This window comes from Anabas testudineus, chromosome 16, assembly GCF_900324465.2.
Source record: "Anabas testudineus chromosome 16, fAnaTes1.2, whole genome shotgun sequence".
Taxonomy (NCBI): Eukaryota; Metazoa; Chordata; class Actinopteri; order Anabantiformes; family Anabantidae; genus Anabas; species Anabas testudineus.
This window is the reverse complement of record NC_046625.1, coordinates 22,093,834-22,112,267: the sequence shown is the minus strand read 5'-3', so window position 1 is coordinate 22,112,267 and position 18,434 is coordinate 22,093,834. Positions and strand designations below refer to the sequence as shown.

Sequence of the window (18,434 nt, the reverse complement as noted above, 5' to 3'; positions counted from 1 at the left end):
AAACCCACAGACATGGGCAAAGGGAGGAATTGTAACATGAAACATTTGAGCAGTTTTAACATTAAACAAACAAAAAAAAAAAAACTATATGAATATCAAGTAAAAATAGTAAGTGCCTTTTGACACTGAAAAAACCTACAGGTTGTAGTATCCGTGATCACTTTTATTGTCATGTAGAATGTCATATTGTCGTTTTGGAAGTATGAAGCCTGTGAGTGATGCTGACGTGGAGGCTCATAGTTAGCCGAACATTGGGCTGTGTGAGCTGGTACAGCTGTGGCATGAGATATGATGTTGGTAGGGATGTTATGGACCAGAGAGGCACTGCTGATGAATGAGGCTGACCAAGATTCAGAGTACTTACAAGAGTGCCCATTAGTTGCAGACACATCTTGTTATTGGCCTCTTGTTGTGCTTGCATATACTGGAATCTTCTTTCTTCAGCTTCCTGTTGGGCCTGAAGTATCCACTCAAAAGCAGTAGCCTCTTGAGCCAAATGGCTCTGCTCAGCTCCATGTACTTTGTCATGTATGCTCGGAATTCAGCAGCACTGCAAGATTTTTCCTTCCTTTTTCTCTAGCTAGCTTATTTTGTCTAGGTCGTCAAACCAAGGAAATGTATCTTTTTCCTCACCAGAGCTCGCCGTTTTATTCAGAGCATCCCGCACTTTATTTTACTCCTGACCTGAAGTTTTTTGGTTTTGATGCGGCATTGTGCAGCAGACTTCTCAATTCCCTTTTCTCTGAGCAGTTTGCTAAATTGTGCATAAACGTAGCTGTTTTTGTGTGTAGCGGATAGTTGTGCCTGTATGATATCTATCCATAATTCAATGCCCTCAAATCATGTGATTCGCGATGAAGATCAGATAACGTTTTATGACAAAATTAATGCAGAAAACCATGAAGATCCAAAAGGCTCACATGCTGCAGTTTTTCTTGACACTGTATGTAAAAGTCAGTTGAGCTTGAGTTCACCAGTCTTCTGTCATTATGAAACCGAGGTCAGACTGGAGCATCCATCGTCAAAGTAACTAACATAACTAACTGACTTTTATTAAAATTATTTTTTTCTGTAATATATGCAAAATATTCTGACTATTTTCTTTGGGTTTTTTGTTTGTTTGTTTGTTTGTTTTCTACTGTTGACAGTAATTGTCACCGGGCTTCCTCCCAGGATGCCAAGTTTGGCCGTGAAGTCTGTGTTTATTTGTTGCTCCTCTTAAATATCATAATCAGAGTGACTGCATGGGACCCTGAGTTTTATGTAAATTGCATATAAGCCGATTACAAGTGAGGCTGTTCCGCTGTAAACATTATTTATTTTATGGACTCCCAATTTTCCCGACCAGATGTGATAAAGGGAGAATATTATTATGGCCATTATCACCACATTGCATTATTGTTGTATTATGAGGATATTTCTCATGTCACAGTAGGTAGGTAGTTTTTCTCCCAGAGACACAGCAAACTTTATGTAAAGAAGTGAGAGAGACAGAGATGAGATAGATGGTTGGTTTGTGTGACAGTGCTATCAGCTTTAATACTCATAATGCAGCGTTTCGCATTGTCTTGTGGAGAAATGGGTGTTTTTGGAATAGCTCATGGTTGTGTAAATTCTGAGATGGCCTCAGAAATACTAAAGGTGAACCAAACTCTTTGTGATCTCTTCTCTTTTGTCTCTCTTCACTCTAAGTTATCATGGTTAACTTTTTTATTGTTGTTGTTCTTGAGCAGCACTGCTGATCTTGGACAAATGAGAATTCTTAAACAAGGAAGCTGGGGCAAAAGAATAAAGTATAGAAATGCAAGACTTCCATCCTGCAGATGGTTTCTGGTCATAATGGAGAAGGTATCTCCAAGGAAATGACTTTACTCAACCCCAAGTGTCCAAACAACATGGAGAAAGCTTATTTCTTTGACATCATCTCATGTAAATATCAGGCTAAAGAGCAGCGTTGGTAATGTTTGACCTTAAAAGATGTCATGCTGTTGTAGTCCCCATTCAGTGTTTAAAACTGCTACTTCTTGTTGCAGCACAAGTTGCTTTATACAGGTTTAAATATTGACTTTAAGAAAGGAAAATGCCAAAGAGTTCAAACCAAAGAAGTAAATACACACAGAAATCTTTGCATGAGGCAGTTTGCACAGCTTGTCATAGAAGACTCAGGGGAGTCCTTTACCCTGCCAGAAGGCTGTAGTTTAAAAGCTCCACAGAGACAAGATATCCAAGGTTAAGGAGTTTCACCCCAACCTGCTGAATTTTGTCAGTCTGTTAGTAGCCCGTAGAAAACTTCAGACTGTCTGTCAGAGATGCTTCAATTATGAAGTGCTAGGTCTGTTGCAAACAAGCCGTACTGTCTAATGCCCTTTTTCACATGTTCTGTCTGTGGTTTTAATGGACAAACTTTTAAGGAGAAGCAAAGGAACTAAGCTCTACTTTGATTACTTCAGGCCACCATCTCTGTTTTAGTGGCTCTTGTGCTGGCTTCATCAGCCAGCAAGCTCCACTAGGCATTGACTTCACATGGCAGCCAAGTGTCAAAACGTCAGGATTGAAGTCCTTAATGTTAGAGGCCAGTTTCTTTGTCAGAGAGAGAGATGAATTGTTCCCTTCAGAGTGGAGGGGAGATACAGCTCCTGTTGAAGGTCTTAAGGTATTTCAGGCCTATACATGAGAAAATGGAGATTAGATTATGTCATACCTTTCTCTTAGTCTGAAATTATATAAGAAAAAACTGAGCCAAGTTTACATCGCCACACTCAGTGTTGTTCAGTTGCTTCAAGTAGTATTTATGCCCCCTCACTTTATTTGAAATGTTATAAATTTGAATTTTTTTTTTTTTCCTTTTTCTTTTTAACAGCCCACTTTTGGAAAATGTAACTGATTGGACAAAGTGTAGTAAGGCACAGACCTTTTCATATAAGATCCCACAATTTACAACACATGATAGGACAAAAACCAAGTCATGAAGTCCAAGGAGAACTCTGTATAGATCTCTAGAATAATAGTTATATTGTAGTGAGGACTAATCAGTGCAAGAGTATAAAATGGTTTCTAATGTTTTGAGCATTCCCAGGCACAGAGTGGCCTCAATAATTGTGAAATGGAAGAACTATGAACTTGGCTTTTTTAAGTCCTCCACAGAGATGGCAGAACCTGCTACAAAGATGGCATCGTTCATTTCTCCCTAATCTCCATTAATCAGGACATCAAGACAGTCAGGGGTTTGCCAAACAGCATTTAAGAGACTGAAAGAAAGAGCACAAAAACAATTCTCTTAAACAATTATTTGGTCTGAAACAAAAATAAACTCTTTAGGCAGCCAAGAAATAGGCACTATTTCATTATGTCTGGTGAACACCATGTACTCATTCACCTCTCCACAGTGAAGCATGATGGTATCAGAATTGATGGATGGATGAATGAAGCCAAATACAGACGTCCTTGAACAAAACCTGCTCCAGACTAGATGGGACCTGAGACTAGGGTGACTGTTCACCTTTGAGCATGATCATGATATAAAGCATGTTAGAGTGGCCTCACTACGTCTCTGGTTGGACCACTCAAGGACAGTCTGTCATCAATCAAAGAGGCTTCAACACAAAATGCAATTAAGGTGAACAGATTTATTTATTTAGTTGCAAAAATGTTTATGAATACATGCCCACTTCCTTATTGTCATCACATGATACTGTGTCTAGAATGATGAGGGTAAAAACTGCTATAATACTATAATGAGTGTGCAAAGAGTGCAGGGGTGTAAATACAGTCTGAAGCGACTGTCAGCTTTGAGTACTGACTTAAGACTGAAAATCTTACTGCTGCTGTTCATACCAAAATATTAGATTTTTTAACTGACTCTTCAGGATTATAATTTCCAATCACTATGAACAAACATTGTTTAATTAATTTTATTGTATTTCACTATGTTCCTGTTACGAGCAGGGCAAAACGAGTACGTACAAAAAAGGTTTGCTTTCACCTGGTCCAGAACCAGGTGGTCAACAAGGTATCAAACAAGAATGAACAATAGGACACATGAACCAGGGAAACAAAGTAACAACGAAAAACCCACTGCACTGCACACGAAATACAAAGTAGAAAACAAAGTCTCTGCAAAAGGCAGGCAACCAACTCACGAACAGAAAAACAAGTCCAACAAACGAAGTCCAGAGTAATCCAAAAACCAACCTGACGTTTGTGGGGAAGTGCAGTCCAATCCACAAACGAACATGTGGTGAAATCCAACGAACAAACTAACGAGGTACAGTCCATTATTAGCTTATAAAGAAACGAAAACCAACAGGTGAATCAAATACTTGATTAATGAGCCGGTGAGTGAAGGAAGAGGAAGTCCATGTAGGGGCAAACATGAAGTGTCAGGGGAACAGGTGACAAAAACAAAACCACCGTGACAGGGGCGAAGGGAGGAATCATAACAGTTCCGTGGGAATTTTTTTATTTACTCATACATAAATGGCCACTTGAACTCAAGGATGAGCAGATTACTTTTTCGTGGTCAAAGGTTAATGTTAAAGCAGTGGGTCTAGTTTGCAGATTTCTAGTTTTAAATAGTAATACTGCTTAACAGGATTTCCTACATGTTCAAGTGTCGATAGCTTTTGGAAACCTGTTTTGTAAAATATAAGTGCTGTTATCAATCTTGAAAATTCTTCATTATTATAACCCAGCTAAAGTATACCTTAGTAGTACTCACTGCAATAAAACACAGGGAGTATAACAAGTGTTAGGGGCCTTGTCTTGTCCCTGAGGGCTTGCTTACCCATAGGCCCTGAAGTGCTGGCACTAAGGACACATTCTCTGGCAGATTAAGTCACTGGTGATAAGAGCATCCCTCTTCTATCGTCCTCTGTCTCTCCCTCTGGAAGTTTCTCTGTCCCACCTCTCAGCCTGCTCTGCAATATGGAAAATTCAACTTTAAAAGCACTGCACCACACTCCCTTTGTTATACTGAACCTGTTTTTGTTCCCCCCTTCTGCTAGCGGGAGAAGAGGAGAGCAAAAAGAAGGGAAACGGCGTATGAATGAGAGAGGGAGGGAGCAAATACAGTGCATATAGAGAGGGGGAAACGGCTCGGCACTGTCAGAACGAGCAGAGAGAAGAGAGGATGGCAGAGAAAGTTTATAAGGCATAGTTTAGGAGGAAATGCGTGAGAGAAGCTGGGGAATCTGCGGTGGCCAGCTGCAAGAGGGGAGATAGCGGAGAAAGGCTTTTAATTCTCAATCCCCACAGAGCCTTTGAAAATTACCAATCTTCTTATCACAGACGCAGGGCTGCTTATGCAAATTGTTGTGGAGTGGAACGTTTAAACGGAAAATTACTCGACAGCATTTTTTTCTTGCTTCCCACCCCCCTTTTCCCCTTCCCTCTCCCGCTTTCCCTCTCTCTCTCTCTCTCTCTCTCTCTCTCTCTCTTCCACACAGAAAGCCTGTTTTGAGTCTCAGATAAGAAGATGAATTGCTCTCTCCGTGCTTTGAAGCGCGTCAGGATTTAAAGACTCCAGCCTCAGCTCTGGTCTAACGCTGCAGCTCTTGCTGCCTTTGTAGCAGAAAACAGGCTGCAAAAAAAAAAAAAAAAAAAAAAAAAAATAGGAGAAAAGCATTTCAAAACAACATAGATTCTGTACTCCAACACATCGTCACCGCCTCAGGAGACGAGGAAATATATAAATATTGCCTAATCCCTGCTCTTCACTCTATTTACTTTAATATTTTTGCTTAACACAGTCGACACTTTTTTTCTTAAAAAAAAAAAAAAAAAACATGGAAAATAATTGACATGGGTGAATAAAGCTCCTGTGCTCTGCAGAAGAAATGTCTCAAGCATTTCTCTGAATTATTCCAAAGGCAATATTAGAAATGAAACAGAAAATGGTATTGAACCCATTCAAGCTCTTAATATGAAAATAGCAAGTGACTAAAAAACTGTGAGGATCAACATGTTTCTGAGTTTTATGTTCTGTAATCAAGCAGCGTTTGATGTTGGCTTTGTTCCTCAGACGGATCGAGTCGTGCCCACATTTCATTGAAGCAACAACAAATAAAAGCAGACTAGAAATTACTCAACCAAAAAGCCAATAAACAAATCACTTTTAATTTACAGTTTTCACAAATTATATAACCATTCATTATATTTAAATTAGAATTTGGATTAGTTGAGTTGGAAAAAGGACAATATACAACATGTAAAAAAAAAGAGTTCCTGGTCTCTCCTATCTACTTCTCAAGTTGTCCTTGGGCACGATACTGAACCTTGAACTCTTGGCACCTCAAATGCAGCCTGTCCACAATGCAATTTCCCCAGTGTGGAACTAATAAAAAAAAAAGGAAAAAAATCATGGGAAATTAATCTCACAGTACACATGGAAGTACTGGGTATTCAATTTAGCTATGGGAGATAGACGTGCGATAGACGTGTTTAAAAAAGAAAGCGGTCTTACTGTGCCTGTCTCAACAACTTACTTAGAAATTATGAGGATAAGGTGGGAAGCTTGAATTTCCAACTTCATATTCCAGAGAATATCTGTCATATACCAGACTAAAGCTGAAAATGAAATCACATTCCTAAACCCACTAAACATTCAGTATTACTATTCAAGTCTGTAAATGGAGATGAAAAAGCCATCAGAAAGATGATGTGAGTGAAAAATAAAAAACAAAAAATTCGCCTTTGTCATGACACTAAAATCTGGTGCATCCTGTTTCCACTGACCATCCTTGAGATGTTTCTCTTCATTGGAGTCCACCTCTGGGAAATTCAGTTGATTGGACATGATTTGGAAAGACATACACCTGTCTGTGTAAGGTCCCACAGTTAACAGTGCATGTCAGAGCACAGACAGGATTGTATTGAGTCACAGATCTGGGGAAGGGTACATTTTTTGGATCACAACGAGCACGGTGGCCTTCATCATCTGTAAATAGAAGACTTTTTTTTTTTTTTTTTTTATAAATTTGCAAAGATTTCAAACTAACTTCGTTCATATTGTCATTATGGGGTATTGTTTGTAGTATGTTTGTATGTTGTATCTTTTAGTGATTTTAATCCAATTTGCAATTTAGTATAACAAAATGTGGAGTTGAGCACAGAATATTTTCTGGATGTACTGTGACTCTACTTTTGTTGCAGCGCTGATCCTGAACAGTCTCTGAACACTGGGTTTAAATTAATAAATAATTGATTTGCATGTGAGATAAAGTCCTCAGTGGCCAAACTGCAAAAGTTTAAATGTAGCTGAAAAACTGAGTAATTGTTATTTTTTGGGGTATTAACATGTAGCATTCAACATTAGTCCATGCACAACCTGCTAAGTGCACGTCCACTTTCTCTACTCCTAAAAGGGTGTCCTCACAAGGACAGGAATAACCCAAGACGCCTGTTGGCTTCAACGGAAGGGAAATAGCCACTAGTGCCTTTGTTTTTTTTAAGTCCTGCATTTCCTGTAGTTTATCTGTTGGGGTCAGCATGACCGTGAATCATCTCATTCCTCTCCAATTGTGTTAATCTCATCCACCACTTCCCCTTTTCTTTTCTGTCTGCTGTTTTTGTTCCTGTAAATTGTGAGTGCATGTACAAGTGTGCTGTGGGGGGAAACACTAAAATAGGGCAGTTGGGCTGTTCTGGCTGTGTGGTTATTAAACTGGAGCTTGACATTTACAGGGTTGCTAATGCACTCTGACAATGGCTTTCTTGTAAGCAAAAATGGAGATTTAGAGCTGAATATTTTACTGGATGAAGCAGGGGAAATCTGGAAAAAATGGTTAAATCACTGGTGTCGCTTGTAAACCACCACCAGAGAATGGAAAGACACACTAAGAATGTTTAAAGGCAAACCGATTAGACATAGACAAAGCTGCTGCCTAATGCTTAAACTTTCTCTCCACAGAGGCAGCTAAGGAAGAGGAAGTGCTACCTCCTAGTGGCTGGAGCCATTGTCCTCATCATCCTCATCATCATCATTGCTGTTTCAGCAAGAAAATGAGACTGGCACTGTGGTAAGATTCATCATCCTTCATTTAACACTGCAAGGCCTGTTATCCAACATCCTGTAGTAGTTTGAAAAGTTTGGGATATCAATCAGTCTCACTTGAGATGTCACCACATATAGTGCAGTATGTTTTGGAAATTGGATTCCAGTTTTTCATTTAGTGGAAGGGACAATCGTTTAGCCATTTATAAAAATTACAGCTGGGTCATCCCACATTTCATAACGCTACATGTGAGCTAGTGTTATTCTGACATACTAAGTGTCTATATTTGTACAAATGCAATTTGTATCTATATTATTATTATTATTATTATTATTATTATTATTTCACTGGTTAAAGTTGTATCCATCCGGCATTGTCTCAGCAGAAAGACAGCAAAACAACCAGCTACCTTCCAAACTAGCTTTTCAGCTTAGCTGCTGTTCATGTATATAACCAGGAAAAACAGTTATGATATGCTGTTTGAGTTGAGATGATGTCGCACTGTAAAAGGATGTGATCTTGTACAAGACACGAATGTCACACATCACTTCAAAGCCCCTGGAATCAGCACAGCAGTGGAGGAATTTAAGTAGTGGCCAGTGATGGTATTGCAACTTTGGCACTGATCTTGTATGCAGACTGTCCCAAAGAAAGTTTTCCCAGAAAGAGTCAATAAAACCGTGGACACATGAGCATTACAAACCTATAAATTTATTATTTTAAAGTTGCAATTTGTTTAAGTCAGGTCAATATAATTCAAAGTCAAAAAGACTCGAAAGATTATTTTAATTTTTACATACATGCTTACGTCACACTGAAGATGTGGGTACAACTAAATTGCAACCACCACGTGTTTTAAGAAATAAAATTCCACCTTTTCTATTAACATACTGTAATGAGGATATATTGTTAGTTTATTGTTTATCTAAATGTCAAGTTATTTATGGTTGCTACCATCAAAACTGCATTAGTGTGATGTACTGAGACAGTAGCTATGGATGGAGTGTCCATGTCTGCCTTGGCGTAAAAAGATTGGAAGGATTTGTGTTCTCGGAGGATTTCAGCAATTGCCTTGCAATGCGAGTCTGACACTGTGTCCACACAGAAGGTGTAGTGTGACCTGCATGTTGGCAGAGCAGCAGCTCCAGTGCTCCATCCTATATCTACACAGGATGTGCTCTGCAACAGTAAGTTGTTAGAAAAATAGAGATGCAGCAAGACATATGCTCCATTTCGTCTTCCCCTGTGTGAGGTAATATAATGCCTCGGCCTGTGTCGAGAGTTGAACTGAGTAAATGGAGTGGGGAGTTTTGGTTATTGAGTAGTCGATCGTTTAATTTGGTAACAATTTAAGATGTTTCACCTTATTTTAAAAGCAGTTTCATGTAGTTACCAAAGTAAATGTATCAAAGTATCAACCATCCAAATGTGGTCCTTGACTTTAAGAAGGATGATTTAAATTCAGTCAATTCCCACACACTTTCTTTATCTCAAGTGTTTTATTTCCACTGTGCAGTTTTGTTTGGCAAGCCCTAAAATCATCAATCAAAAGAGGCTGTTAACTCTCTCAACTAGACTCTTTCAAATAGAAATGCAGTTTGAACGCATTCATTGGTCAGATCCAGCATAGTTTTCTGCAAATGTTCGGCGGCTTTATCCAAATGTGGTAAAACATAGTGCCAAACATTGGCAAGGATTATCAAGTTTATCCATCTGCTCACAGTCACTGCCACATTTTCCTGTCAATAATTTTATAAAATATAGTTATGTAATCTTTATGTAGGCTACAGTCGGTTTTAAATGTTTGGTGGCTAAACCAAAGCACAAAACATTTATTGCCATTTTCTGCCATGTTGGAATAGAATTGAAGAAACATTTTGTGAGCATTTAGAAAAAAAATTATACTATAAGCAAAGAAGTAGTGTTGACCTGTATCTTTTTTTCTTGGACACTCCCACAACACTGGTTCCTCTTTTAATCTTACTTACTTTTGATTCACTTACATCCGTTTCTTTTAAATCCTTAGTCAGTGAATGGTGACTGTTCTGCATGGTTGTCAGTTTGTTATTAAGATATTTGTTATTCCCTTTTTTGTGAAAGCACCTTGGTAGTGTCCATGACCTTTGCCTGTCGTACAACCCTCTGTTCTCCCACGTTTCCTGTTATTTCACAAATGCTATCAAATAAAGGTTAAAATGCCGCTCAGAAAAGTTCCAGTCTTTCAGCTGAAACATGATTTCTTGTGCTACATGTTTTGATTATTCGTACTCAAATGTGTAATTAGAGCTAATGTAATGTCAGTAAATGAAAAGGATAGAAAACAATACTAAAAGCAGCAGCAATGTAATCCATATTTTACATCTACTTATGTGAGTATGTGAGTAATTTGCTGGGTCGAATGCGTATACTATCCTTAGGTAAACTTTTTAACAAATAACTTTTGGAAGCATCTCTTAAAGGCCATGGGTACACCTGTTTTAGTGTTCAGATGGACACCTGACAGACAGATTTCAACAAAAGTGGTGTAAAAATATTAATATCCCTTAAACCTACTAAATAAAGAATATTTATCTGTAATAATTCAGCATATTAATGGTTCAACCTCAACTTTGATCAGTTGTTCTTATCCATGTGCATTTATGATCATTAGCCATGTACCTACAGTACCACCTCCTTAATCTGGTAGGGGTTAGACATTTTGGGGGTGGTCTGTGCCTGTGGTCCTGCCCCTGCATTACCATCTGTTGTGGAGTTTGTGGAAAAATCTGCTGCAGAGCATTATCACTGACCCTCCTCATTGAATCCAGGCATCCAGCCTGCTTGTACTGTTTACTACAGAGCTGCAGAGCTTGCTTTGAGAGGCCAGGCTAAAAGATAAGGTGACATTGTGATATTTCTTCAGTGAACATTAAGTGGAAGATGTTAATCCTACAATGAACCCTGATTTCTGTCTATAGCAACACAAACATTAGACGAGTTCACAGTTCTACATTAACCTGCCTATTTAGACACTCTGTATACAGTTTTTATAGTGCATTGCAGCTTCCTGTCTGATTCTCATTGGAATATAGATTAGTTCAATATGTCTGCTTATTCTGAGAGCCGATAATGTCATATAACCTCACTAACAAAGATATAACTGTTTCTTGGTAGCAGCTGTGCAAGGTCAGTCATTTAAATCTGTTTTAAACTGGTAATATTTTGGGGCACTTTATTATTCTGTAGCCAAAGAGCACCTGTGACCTACAGGTGTTCTTTGGCTACAGAATAGTAAAGTGCCCCACAGCCATTGCTCTTTGATACTGAAACAGGACATAACGCCTTTTAGCCTCGTATTACTGATGCCTGAAAATTCTTGACAAACATCTTGTTTTTCTTATGTGACGCTCAATACAAGATGTCCCTGCTTGCATAAAGTATTGATCGTTACCTATTTTCCCTTGGGGGCAAGAAAATGGAAATCCTGTGGAACAAAGTATTCTATTCATAAAACAGCAGGCTGAATCAATGCTCCAATGGCGAAAGGCCCATGTTGAGGCTCAGCAGTTGGCAGATTGACGCTCAAGTGGCGAGACACTACTGGTTACCACTGAGAGCTATAAAAAGAAACGGGTCATTGTGAAGTCTGTTTACACCGGTTCAGAGAAAGCTTTATTGATGTTCACCTGTGCATAGGTCTAGACAAACCAATGATAGAGATTACATCACTGTTAAAAATCAATTGTTTGTGTTTTGTTTTGAAGAGCACAATTTAAACTAGTATTCAATTTGATATGTAGTATGTAAATATAGCATATTTAATTAGCATTTTGTTACTTATTGTATGTGTATGTCACTCATGACATTAAAGAATGACCCCTTGAGTTGGAGTGCAGAATGGCTTTTTTTTTTTTTTTTACCTCTCCAAATTTGCTTCAGTACCAGTTCCCGAAATCTAAACAAACCTATACAGACATAGATACATATATTTCATGAAGTATTTTAGTGTTCTCATTTGAACAAATCACATTGGTGATTTCAGATGTGGTGCCAAAGAAGACACTTAAGAAAACAGATGACTTAATGTACTATATTAAGGAGAGGTCATTTGGAAGTGTGTAACTATTTACTGAGGTAACAACCATGAGCCCATAGCATTACCAAGCCAGACCTAGAATGATCTTCAGTCAAAAATCACTTGTTGCGAGTTGTTTCTCTTTATTTCTTTGGGATCAGAGTCTACAGTTTAAGTAGCATGCAGATATATATTTTTGTGGAGCAGGTGTCATGATCATCACTCAGTGGCGTCTTTATTTTGAAAGTTTTGCTCCCTCCCTCAATTCCTCAACTTAACCTGTAATCGCTCTGACTGTTTTCACCTGTGCCTCCTCCCGTTTCAGCAGTACCACACACACCTCAGAAGCGACTCTCCAGCACAGTCTCTAATTGTTTTGCCGACTCTAATCTTTGACTCTTTCTGGCCTGCCTTTACCTAAACCTTTCCTCTTGTGAGTTGGTTACTATTCATTTTGGATTTGATTCACACTCTGTCTCCAGACCTCTGCCTCTGGCACTCTCTTCTGACTGCTATCTCTGGTTCTTGACCTGCTGTGCTCTGGACGTCTTCTCATGGATCTCTGGTTACTGGATCTGTCCCTGTCTAATCTCCCTGGCTCTATTTTGTGGATAGGTTTTTGGACCTGGTTTTGTAGACTGTGGATGTCTGTGGAGTGTACTGTGTGTTTTTGCCTCCCTGTTCAGAGGCCGCGTGGTGGATGCCATTATATTCCACAGAGTCAGACACCATCTTGTGACTCCTGCAACATCCCCAACTGCAATCCTCCTCATCCGCCTCCTACTGTGTCCTGCAACCCGGTCTCTGGATCAGCCACCGTGGCTGAGTTAAGCCCCATTCGCACCTTTTCTTGCTTGCTCACATCTTCCACCTCCTTACATCCTGGTCAAGGGCAACCTACTGGTCAGGAGGCTTCGGTGTCAAAGCCTCCTACCATCATCTCCACTCTGCCAACCCCTCTTTTGGTTTTATAATAAAATTCTTCAAATCTTTTCTGTGTCCAGCCTCTTCTTGGATCCTATTAGAACTAAAACCTTACAGCAGTATACAATTTGAGTTGAGCACTAAACGAAAATGAGCGGAGCATCCTGGTGGAACAGGACCTCGTCCTCTGTATGAGACGACAAAAGACTTACAAGGCAGACATTAAAGGTGCTGTTTGAAGGCACTACTGAATTCCATGGAAATGATAGCAGCTGTGTGTTGGATCTTTCATTGTGACAACAATCATAAATGCTTAGTTACAGCTGTGGAAATAACATGATTTTGTGTAAGGTTAGACATAAACGTTCAGGATTAGGGTTAAGTGGTAAATTTAAGATAATTACACTGTAAAGATAAATCAAGTACTTCCTTCCTACATTCTGTCTCCTGTGAAAAAGTCCTGTGTCCTGTGTGTGTGTGTTTTCGACCTATCCACCATGTTCTCCAGACTTATGGCTTTATATCCTGCCTTATTGCTCTAAACTCCAAATACTGATGTGCCTGGGTGAACATATATAATATGGTGCTGACATCACTCGGCACCTTTAGAGTCGTTATGTTATGTTACTGTTATGTTAAGTTACTGTTGTGTTAATAGTATAGTATATACAAAAACTGATCTAAGGAACCATATTTGAATAACAATGCAATGACTGATTGATCCTGATGTCCTTTTCTTTTTTCTTTTGTTTTAACCGTGTCCTGTCCTGCAGCATAGACTACAACACGGACTACTGGATGCCTTTATTTGATGGGCAGTTTTGTTTTTTTCAAGAGGAGTATGTCTTTTTATACAGGTGTAATAGTAGTTTACTCCTCCTGATTGGTGTATGTATTGTAATATGGTCCAGTATGCACATATTTTACCAGCTTCAGAATCAAACAAGTAAAAGAGGGAACAGAGATGGGAAACTGAGGGGGACAAAGAGAAGGAGACAAACACCTAAAAATAGTACAACCAGCAACAACTATACACACACACACAAATGAAGAAATAATAATAATACTATAATACATTAATCAAAAAGGGGGAAATATCGATACTTTCCATTTCTATTTTTGGTTAGTAAATGAGAAACTACACAAATATATTAAAAAAATTGGCCTTATTAACTAATGTTTGCTTTTACCTCAAGAAAACACTAAACAATTACATTTTATATTCACATTTAGTTATTTGGCAGATGCTTTTAGCCAAACTACTTACAAGTGAGGTACAAAGCAAGCAAACAGCTAAGTCAAGGAGAAGAACTAAAGTGCTCTGGGAAGAGCTGTTTCAGTTTCATGAGTTATAGTTTGATTGATTTTTTATTTTTTTAAATAAAAGTTTTAAGTGCAGACAAAGATTTTAGTGTGGAAAAAAGGTTCAGAAGAGTTCTGTTTTCAGCAAGAAAAGAAAATTGGGAGAGAGGCAGCTAGAGGTGGGTAGGTTGTTCCACCATCGTGGAACCACAGAGCTAAATAGCTTTGCCTGGGATCTTTTGAGGTGAGGAGACCACGAGACGTTCGAGTAAAGAGAGCATTGAGCGAGGGGAATTAAAGACCAGGATGAGGGAGTTCAGGTAGGCCGGTGCAGTTTAGTGGACCACCACGGCAAGAGTCGGGGCTTTAAGCCTGATGCGGGCAGCTTCAGGAAGCCAGTGCAGAGATCTGAAAAGTGGTTTAAGGTGTGTCTTTTTTAGCTGGTCAAAAATGAGCTGCTGCAGTTTGGCTCATGTGGAGGAGTTTGATGGTGCATGCTGGTAACCCTGTCAGTAAAATATTGCAGTCCATACGAGATGTGACCAAAGCCAGGACCTGATCTAACCTAACAGAGCTGCTATAGTAGCATCACGACTGCAGGCTCTTATTTTGAATTCTGTTTTTGCACATATTAGCCACACTGTGTGCTTCACTGTTATTCTTTCATTCTTTGACTTTTGACCTTTTATTGCCCAGTAGCGTATTTGAACTTTTATACTAGCTGCATATATTATCTAGATTTCCTTGTGGCACGTGCATAGATTTCCACCAGAAATCGTCTTTACCAGCTCAGATCTCAGATTAGTAGCTCTTCATGTTTATGGAAGTAGACCAACATCTTTGTTTTAGCAGATGAGGCAGGATTACTAACCACACTCACTGTATTTGTGTGTGTGTGTGTGTGTGTGTGTGTGTGTGAATGACTATCGTCATTCCCACTGGAGGGAAATAATATTACAGCACAGTATTTGAGTTTAGCAGAAGCGACTGGGTTTATTGCCACAGCAGAGCAGTCATAAGCCTGGCAAAGTCAACAAGTTCTTATACTAAAGATCCAAATGAATACACTTGGCTTCAGCTCCATCAAACAGTTTGGTGGCTGCAGAAACTACTCAATTTTACTGCAATGTCTGCCCAACCGTTGTATCAGTATTTAGCTGATTTTAGCACCAGTAATCTAAACAAATGTATACCTACATAGATACAGTACATATATTTTATGAAGTATTTTATAGTGTTTTCATTTGGGAACAAATCACATTTCTTTAGGACGTGGAACCAAAAAGGCACTTAAGAAAACAGATGACTTAATGTACTATAATAAGAAGAGGTCATTTGGAAGTGTGTAACTATTTACTGAGATAACAACAATGGAAGTTTGCGTTGTAGTCTAGACACATGGGGTGGGCTGTAGGAAACAGGTATATATATATTCTAGTTGTCTCAGCACACAACTCAGAGAGTACCAGAGTAAGAACATTTAAGATTGGACAAAGTATGATGGCTTTAGGCCATTCAAGCTAACTGCTGAATACTACTTTATTTAACTGCAGCATCTGGTCATCCTTGGCAAAACTGGAACTTTTTAAACATCAACAGTTAGCACGTCTGTCCACAGTCACTTTTTTTTTGCTTAAAAGATTGGAGACAGGAAAAACAAATAATTAGACCAGTATTTGTTTGACCACATTTGCATGTAAAAGTGAAATTATTTCAATGCACTGCTTGTGTGTCTGCTTATTGTACATATGGTTGTTTGACTTTGGCTATAACATGGGTCTTTAGGCAAACTAGTTTACTGGTAATAATATGTAAATTGAAATACCACTTTTGTTACACTACCTCTGTTTTCTAGAGGATCTTTTTTTCTTCTTTTTGGGGATTTCCACTGAACAAGTCTACATTGCCAGACTGCTAGTGAAAAAGACTGACGTGACTTTCTTGCTCCTACACAATATTAAGTTGATGGATGCCATCATGACATAACCCCAGCAGTGAATCTGCTACTGGGAGTGACTTCACAGATTAGTGCACATTTTTATCCCCTCCACCACTTTTCTCCAGGCTGTCTGTCAGCGTCCATATCAATGTCAAACTGATATGGTACTTTACAACCAAAAGACGTTTGACCAGTGTGATGTGCAGTGCGCGTGGGTGGAGAATAAAAGCTGTTGTAAAAAATCAAAGACTGAAGAGAGAGTTCAAATATACAGTCTTTGAGGTAAACACAAAAACATCACAAGAGAAAAGGTATGACTTTAACTACTCAAAACTTACATCAAAGGAAGGAAGCTGCAAATGTAATGGAGGAGTTGATGCTTTTATAGCAAGGGCATGATCATCCAGGTGACCAAATATAGCTACAGCTGAAGGACACGCAGCATATCTGGAGGTCTTGGTAAGTAACAATTTAGAAATAAATGGCAGAATTTTGGACTTAACTCAGACCTTGACAGAAAGGGGTCATAATGGGTCTACATGCACTCTTTAATTAGAGCCAGTAAAAAGTCAATGTCAGTATATATATGGGCAGAGTGGAATATAAAACATAGCTTTTATTTATCAGGAAAAGCAGGTGCTATAAAGTTAAGGAAAATGGATTTTCTCTTAAAAGGCTTTTTAGATATAATGGAGTGTATCAAACTGATGAAGCCAAGATAATACAGCTGTGTAGGGCTTTAGTACTAGCAAGGACTCAAAGGAGCTGATTGAAGAAAGGTTACCAGTAAAAGAAATGGTATAATGATCAGAAAACCATGAATTAATGATGAGTTGTGTCGCCTTAAATGAAAAACTAGTCATAACTAGTTAGAAAGTGAAAGTAGATATCAGTAGATAGTTAGTCTGTAATCTGCTTTTTATGAATGGAGAGTGAATCTACTCAACTGCTGATAGTGCAGTGACAGGAAAGCCGTATCTATCATAATGTTAATTAAAATTAAATGTATGCCAAGTAATATTGATATACAGTATAATGATGAATCAGAAACACAAATAAAGCATGTCTGACTCATTTTAAACCTGAAAAGTTAGCCCTTCCCCCAACAAACCATAAGGTTAAAGCTGGCAGTGCACTCAGAAATGCTTGTCAGATGGTCAGATTATTTTAGACATGCTGTCCTCCCACACCTCTCCAACATCGGACTGGGAAGTATGTGTCAGTTTCAGAAAGTTACATAAACCATTGGACAATCTGACATTCACACCTACTTCTTGCTTTCATTGGTCAGCTGTGCGTTTGTGAAAAATGAGCTCTCTCTCTCTCTTCTTTTCCCAAGTTGGCACAACTATTTCTGTCAGCTAAGACTCATCAGGGTATCATCCTGACTAATGTATAATTTCTGACATCACAGTTTGCCTAAATAAATGATGTGCTATGTGTTTGGTCTTAGTCTCTACTACCTTAGGCAGTTAAGAACTAGACAGCTTTGAGTAAGAGGCAACAAAAGGCAAAACAATGATTGTAAAAGATGTCCACATATAGTATCTTCACCAGATCCAAACAGAAAAACAGCTCAAAAAGCTGTTAATGTTTACTTTATTCCTGAAAAGACATCGAGGCAGTGTGCATAAAAAGTGAGTGAAAGAGTGATGGAGAACAGAACCTGGAGAGGCAGAAGAGGAGAAGAGCAAGTGCCATACATCAATTTAATGAGGGTGACGATGACAGAAATAACTGGGGAGCCGCTTCTGCTCTCAAATCAATAGCCTGGCTCTTAATGGCACTCTAAATAATGCAATAACTGCACCCTGACACTTATTCCTATACGAATTATGATACTGGCACTGCCCTCACATCTTGTTTACAGAGTCATTCGGGCAGTCAGAGTTCTCTATATGCATGTCAGCACCATGTACTATAGAGCTGCACTCAGGTTTGCTGGTCGCTGTAAGCGACAGCAGATAAAAACAAGACTTCATCTCCATCTAAAGGGTCATAATATTAGACCATGAAATTTTTTTGATAAGCACATTTGAATTATGTTACACCACCTTCCAAAAGTATTGGAACAGTGAGGCCAGTTCCTTTGTTTTTGCTGTAGACTAAAAACATTTGGGTTTGATATGAAAACATGAAAATTTCAACATTTCAGCTTCTTATTTTCACGTGTTTACATCTGGATCTGATACACAACTTAGAAGATAGCACCTTTTGTTTGAAC

General features: G+C 38.8%; 1 protein-coding gene across 1 annotated transcript in view; it reads left to right on the top strand.

The window, feature by feature from the left end:
* The window catches only part of tsnare1 (T-SNARE Domain Containing 1), a 125,213-nt gene that overhangs the window by 92,645 nt on the left and 14,134 nt on the right, over positions 1 to 18,434 (top strand). The window contains exon 11 of the mRNA XM_026372619.1: positions 7,907 to 8,015. Coding sequence (XP_026228404.1) covers positions 7,907 to 8,002 — 96 coding nt within the window. The 3' untranslated portion in view covers positions 8,003 to 8,015. The remainder of the gene's footprint in view (positions 1 to 7,906; positions 8,016 to 18,434) is intronic.